The 6535-nt window shown below is 45.4% G+C and overlaps 1 protein-coding gene across 1 annotated transcript; it reads right to left on the minus strand.

Moving 5' to 3' along the window:
* Window positions 1-5473: 5473 nt before the first annotated feature.
* LOC133791341 (uncharacterized) lies at window positions 5474-6535 on the minus strand. Its single transcript, XM_062229267.1, has one exon. It carries the CDS (start codon window positions 6533-6535, stop codon window positions 5474-5476), a length of 1062 nt encoding a protein of 353 aa, XP_062085251.1.

The following is a 6535-nucleotide window of genomic DNA, read 5'->3' on the forward strand; positions in this document are numbered from 1 at the left end:
TTTGTCATGTTTTGCTTTTGAATTAACTTTTGTATATACATTCTTTGGGCTCTTCAGGCCGCCAGTACGTAGTTGATTGTAATAGAGAAAATTATCAATACAAGTAGAACTTTGTTTCCTGTTGGTTGTCTTGGTGTGTGCGCGGTATGGGTTTGTTGTTGTTTAGGACTTAATTGAAGGGTGATGACAGGTGTAGGTCGTATGGTGTACTCGGATCAGAAGCTTCATAGACCCTTTAGGCCTTTGCGTGCGAAATACAGCGAAAGATTATACAGATGGTGGGAGAGGATGCCCAGTTAAGTGTTGTGTGAGTGATCCATCTTTGTGTTTTGGTGATGGGTTAGAGCTGACAACATTGTCGTTGCAGGTGAGCACCGTGAGTGGACGAAGGTTCCCTTTTTGAGGAGAATCTTTGACAACCCACAGTGGCTTTACTCAACGTGGGCTATGGAAGAACTTATCAGAAGTGGCATCCCGTACTATATATCGTGTGAACGCTATGGGTTAGGCTATCCGAAGCTAGAGAGTGCGATGGCAGAGTACATGCGTCGTATTGAGTGGGATTAATTATGGGCAAGAAAATAGATCAATTATGAAATCAGGAGTGAATATTGTCGTTAATGTAATATAACTTATAAATAACAACTTCTGATTTATTGCTATTTTTGAGTATATACCGCCTTCTTATTCCATGCTTAGCATCTGTCAATTTAAGTTACTATACAAATATTCGTTTTTGTTTATTGAGAAAGGAATTGAGCAAATATGTGTGCCCATACTTAGCATCTTTCAATTTAAGTTGTAGCGATAAGTGTGTCATACTCCTGCGATGTCGCCATTATTGCAGGGTGGCAGACCTTCTTGCGCATATGGAGTTGTTGTAGTGGTCTTGTTCGGGACTGGTCCGGCCCCTGGGGATGGAAACTTTCCCATTAGGTCAGAGGGGTTGATGTGATCCAGACCAAACGCGGAGGACAAAGCGTAAAGTAGGGCATCGAAGCAGATGCAAAGAGGTCAAGATTATGAGGCAGGTATCTTTCCAATGCACCCATACCGTGTATTGTTGGGAGGGGTCGTTTGGGCTGTCGCGTATCCTGTCAGAGGCACCCATTGTGCAGGATATGGGTGCGACTGCGGGAAAAGTTCCTCCTAGCCTCGGATTACCAAACCAGTTGGTGTACATTGGAGAGGAATCCAAAGCACGACAGCAGATGGTTTTGCTGTGATAGTCAAGGCAGATTAGACAGCAGGAGGTGCTCCTCTTATGCGGGTAAGAGGGTAGGGTTTGCAGTGCACCTCCGTTGGACGGCCAGATCAGCGTAGTCAGGGCAGATTAGACTGCAAAATGGCTGGCCGTAGCTCCCTGTGAGCTTAGTCAAGTCAGATTAGAATGCGGTATAAAATCCAGTGAAACGTGCATGCAGAAGCAGTAGGATCGTGTACGCAGATTGTGTGTAGTGGCCTTGTTGCCACGAACTGTTGAGATTCAGCCTAGTTCCAACGTGCGGGGTGTGAACCTCGCTATATTTTATCATTGCTCTTTGTTTATTGAAGTGTAGGTGTATGTTTTGAGATTAAAGACATACGGTGTATTGCTAGGGGATGTTGGCAACTTCAAGCATTAGACAATTGTTTATTTATAGCCATTGTGGTAGGTGGTTTTTGAGTACACGTGAATAATGTTACAAAGTTAGGTTAGGATATAATTAAGGAACCCTTTTGAGTGAAAAGTTAATTGTCACGTGTCTGACTTGGTGAAATATGGTTGATAATAATGCCAAGGAATTGAATATACAAGAGAAATTTAAAAGAATGTGAAAAAATGGAAAGTTGTTGAATTTCTTTTGAATTGCACAGTACAACTATTAGCAATAATATTGCTTCAAAGACATTGAATTCCAAGTACGGGGTAAAATTTTCCCACTTCGTACATTCTTTAGAGCGTAAGACCCTCTGCCCAGTACTTTAATGATTTGGAAAGGCCCTTCCCAGTTAGGCTCTAGCTTCTTCTTGTTGCCTGTGACCTTACGCAAAACCCAATCACCTTCTCGAAATGTGCGTGAGTGGACCCTTTTGTTGTAGTAGCGTTCTGCGACCTTTTGACAATTCTCTAGTCGCAATTGTGCCATTGTACGTGCTTCTTCTAGAAGGTCCAGGTTGTGCAGCAATTGAATGTTGTTTGTAGTTGGGTCAGATGCGATCTCTGTCCGAAGTGTAGGTAGACCGACTTCTGTTGGGATGACGGCCTCTATTCCATATACCATGGCGTAGGGAGATTCCCCCGTGGAGGATCTTTTTGTTGTCCTATAAGCCCATAATACTTTCAGTAATTCTTCTACCCACGCTCCTTTTTTGTCTTCCAAATTCTTCTTAATGTTGGCAAAGATGACTTTGTTGGAAGCCTCTGCTTGACCATTGCCCTGTGGGTAATTGACAGAGGCGAAGCTTAGCTTGGTCTTGTACATGTCGCATAGTTCTTGTACCTTTGCATTTTGGAATAGAGTTCCATTGTCCACGACTATCTCCCAGGGTATTCCAAATTGACATATAATATGCTTCCAGGTGAAGGACATAGTGTCTGTTTTGCTGACCGTGACGTACGCCTCTGCCGCAACCCATTTTGTGAAGTAATCAGTGGCTACAAGAGCATACCGTCTTCCACCAGCAGCCTTAGGTAGTTCACCTACTACATCCATACCCCATTTTGCAAAAGGCCAAGGTGCAACGATGAAGTGTAGGGTTTGAGCAGGTTGATGGATGGTGGGTGCAAATCGTTGGCATTTTTCGCATTTTTTGGCATAATCCCGCGCTTCTGTCATCATGTATGGTCAGTAATACCCTGCTTGTGTGCCAAGCTCCGTCCCCCTGTGTGATTTCCACATGTCCCCTCATGTATTTCCTCTAATAATTTTTTAGCTTCTGATGGACGCAAACACCGTAGGTATAGGCCGTTGAAGGATTTTCGGTACAACGTCCCATTAATCATGGAATAGCGTTGTGCCCGAAGGCGCAGAAGCTTTGCATCTTTCGAATTAGGTGGGAGCTCGGAGGTGGTCAAGTATTGTATGATCGGATCTATCCAGCATTCAGGTTCTGATGAGGTTGAATAGACTTCCATGTCTCTGCTTGATCGACTTATAGATATGGAGGACTGGCGTGTGCATCCTCCCACAGAAGCTAATTTGGCAAGGGCATCGGCCTTCTGATTTTGCTCCCTAGGTACTTGTATGAGTTCGAACTGGCAAAAATGTGATCGTAAGTTAGTTACCTTTTGTAGAAGGCTAGCCAGATGGGGTGCTTTGGTATCAAAATTTCCAGCCACTTGCTCTATCATAAGCTGCGAGTCGCCTCTGACATTCAGACGTTGGATGCCTATTTCTCGTGCGAGTTCTAAACCATAGATTAGTGCCTCATATTCTGCTTCATTGTTCGTCGTGGATTGCTCTAAACGAATGGCTTCTTCGATTTTGAGGCCCGAGGGAGCTTCTAATATGACACCAATACCAGCCCCTTGGGAATTGGATGCTCCGTCAGTGTACATCGTCCATAGCCATTGATCTTCTGATTCTAACAATTATGGCAGAGCGTCAGGGGTGAACGACTGAATTTCAACCAGGAAGTCGGCGAGTACCTGTCCTTTTTTAGCTTTTCGTGGCGAAAACTGAATATCGTACGTCCCCAGTTCAATGGCCCATTTAGATAACCTTCCAGAAAGGTCGGGCTTACTCAATACTTACTTTAATGGATAGTCCGTATATACGACGATGGTGTGGCTTTCAAAGTATTGTCGTAACTTCTTCTTGGCCGTGAGGAGTGCGAGTGCCAATTTTTCCATCATACTGTATCGGGTTTCAGCGTCTAACAACATCTTGCTACAGTAGAACACTGGCCTCTGACGATTGGCTTCTTCTCGAAAGAAAACAGAACTTACAGCGAATTGTGAGACAGACAAATATAAGAATAAATCTTCATTAGCAATGGGAGAGCTCAATATAGGAGGAGAGCTCAAATAAGTCTTCAGCTCTTCCAATGCTTTTCTCTGTTCTGGTCCCCAGGTGGTGTTGGCAGATTTCTTTATGCTTTGTAAGAAGGGTTGGCAACGGTCAGACATTCGTGATATGAATCGATTTAACGCTACTATCTTGCCGGTCAGAGCCTGTATGTCACGGATGGTTCGGGGCTCTTTAACTTCTGAGAGGGATGCAATCTGTGTTGGATTCGCCTCGATGCCCCTTTGACTGACGACGTAGTCTAAGAACTGTCCAGAGGACACCCCAAAGACACATTTTGAGGGGTTTAATTTCATTTTATAAGCATCAAGGATGTCGAAACATTCGGTCAAGTCGTTTATATGCGAAGAGCTTTGTTTGGACTTGATGACCATATCGTCAATATAAACCTCCATATTTCTCCCAAGTAATGAGGAAAACAGCTTGTGCATCAGCCTCTGGTATGTTGCGTCTGCATTCTTTAGACCGAAGGGCATAACTTTGTAGCAATATAAACCACCTTCTGTTATGAAAGCCGTATGAATCTGATCCTCTGATTTCATGGGGATCTGATTGTATCCAGAGTAGGCATCAAGGAAGCTCATCCTTTCATATCCTGCCGTGGCGTCTATCATCTGATCGATCTTTGGTAGAGGGTAGCTATCCTTGGGACACGCTTTGTTTAGATTTGTGTAGTCTATGCATACTCTCTTTTTCCCATTCTTCTTTGGGACCATGACGGGGTTGGCAAGCCAACTGGGGTATAAGCATTCTTCGATTGCCCCTGTGCTCAGGAGTCGTTGGACTTCCTCTTGTATGACTTGATTCACCTCTGGAGCGAACCTCCTCTGCTTTTGTTTGACGGGTGGGAAGTTGTTGGAGATATTTAGACTGTGACTCATGACAGAAGGGTCTATTCCGGGCATGTCATGTGGAGTCCAGGCAAAAGTTCTCATTCTGGTTTTGAGAAATCGTACGAGGGTCTGCCTCTCATCTTCAGAGAGCTTGGTACTTACCAGGACCGTTTTAGAAGGCTCTGCGTCGTCTAGACCCACTTGTTCTAAGGTATCTAGTGTAACTTGGGGTTTTTCTTGGTCTTCTTCCAGATTGATTCCTTTTAGGCACGCTGGTAGTTCCTGATGTAATTACTATTTGTCAAGAGAGTTGTCATGGGAGGTAGAGGCAGAGCTATTTATTTCTTTTAAGGTAAGGAAGCACTTTTTGGCCTGCTTCTGGCAACCTTTGATGTTGACGATGTATTGCCCGTTGAGTGATTGACACCGCATCACCTGATGTAGAGTTGAGACTACCCCCTGCATCCGGTGGATCCAACTTCTCCCCATGATGGCGTTGTAGCTTGTGATGGAGTCTATAATGAGGAAGTCTACTGGCATGGCGCGTTCTGCAGCTACCACAGTTAACCGAACGACGCCCTTTGGATAGACTCTTTGGCTATTGAATGCCAAAATGGGCATGGTGGAGGGTCAGATCTGATTCTCCTCCAGCCCCATCTTCTGGAAGGCTTCCCAGAAGAGGATGTCGACCCCACTGCCCCTGTCGATCAGAACTCTGCCCAGCTGGCAGTGGTCAACTTGTAGGGAAATGACGAGTGGATCATCATGAGGCAGGTGGACGCCCTTCAGGTCATCACCAGTGAAGGTGATAGCAGAGGCTGGGTAGCTTCTGTCTTCTGAAGTGACGAGATTGACCATGTGGCCTAATGATTTGTATCGCTTCACTCGTTCTTCCATCCTTTTATGGATTTTAGTTGCATGCTCTTGATTATCAGTGGGCTCCACGATCCCGTGGATCATAGGGACTTGCTTAAGAGGCTCCAGGGTGCTGTCAGAGGCTGTGTGCACGGGGTCTGACGCCTGCGGAGCGGGGGCAGAAGCTGGGTTCTGCTGCGAGGCGCCTGGTTTGCCTGTCTCCTTGATGTATTGGGTAAGCCGCCCACTCCTCATGAGAGGTTGGATCTGATTGTTCAAATTGTGGCATTCAGCGATCGTATGACCGTGATCTTTGTGGAAGAGACAGTACCTGCTTTTATCCCTTCTGTCAGATGGAGTGGTAATTTTGTAGGGCTCTCGCCAGATAGGTCTATCTTTATTTTCTTCATAAATGACTTCTTGCGGGACGGTGTATTCGAAGGATGGGTATCGTGATGGCTGTCGATCCTGTCTTGGCCTTTTTCCTTCCTTCGTATGATCTGTTTGGTTCCGTTTCCTCTTGTCATCCCTGGCAGGTGGTGGTGGATTATTTGTTGGGGGAGCAGAGATGAGTGCAGTCTTCTTCTGTGCGCGCTCTCGAAATTCTAATACCCTGAAGACGCCCTCGGCTCGGGTCTGCACGTCTGCCATGTCGTATGGTGGTGTCATAGTGAGATTCTCATGCAAGAGTGACCCCACCTTCAAGCTTTTGACGAAGAGATTTGCTGCGGTGAGTGGATCGACGTCGTGGATTTGATGTACGAGGTCAATGAAATGCTGTAAGTATGATTTTGGATGTTCATTCTCCCCCTGTTCAATCCGATAGAGATCGGCCAT

This window comes from Humulus lupulus, chromosome 7, assembly GCF_963169125.1.
Source record: "Humulus lupulus chromosome 7, drHumLupu1.1, whole genome shotgun sequence".
Lineage (NCBI taxonomy): Eukaryota > Viridiplantae > Streptophyta > Magnoliopsida > Rosales > Cannabaceae > Humulus > Humulus lupulus.

What these genes read in the sequence shown, in the direction of transcription:
- LOC133791341 (XM_062229267.1), bottom strand. Translation starts at nt 6,535, where the DNA reads ATGGCCGATCTCTATCGGATTGAACAGGGGGAGAATGAACATCCAAAA.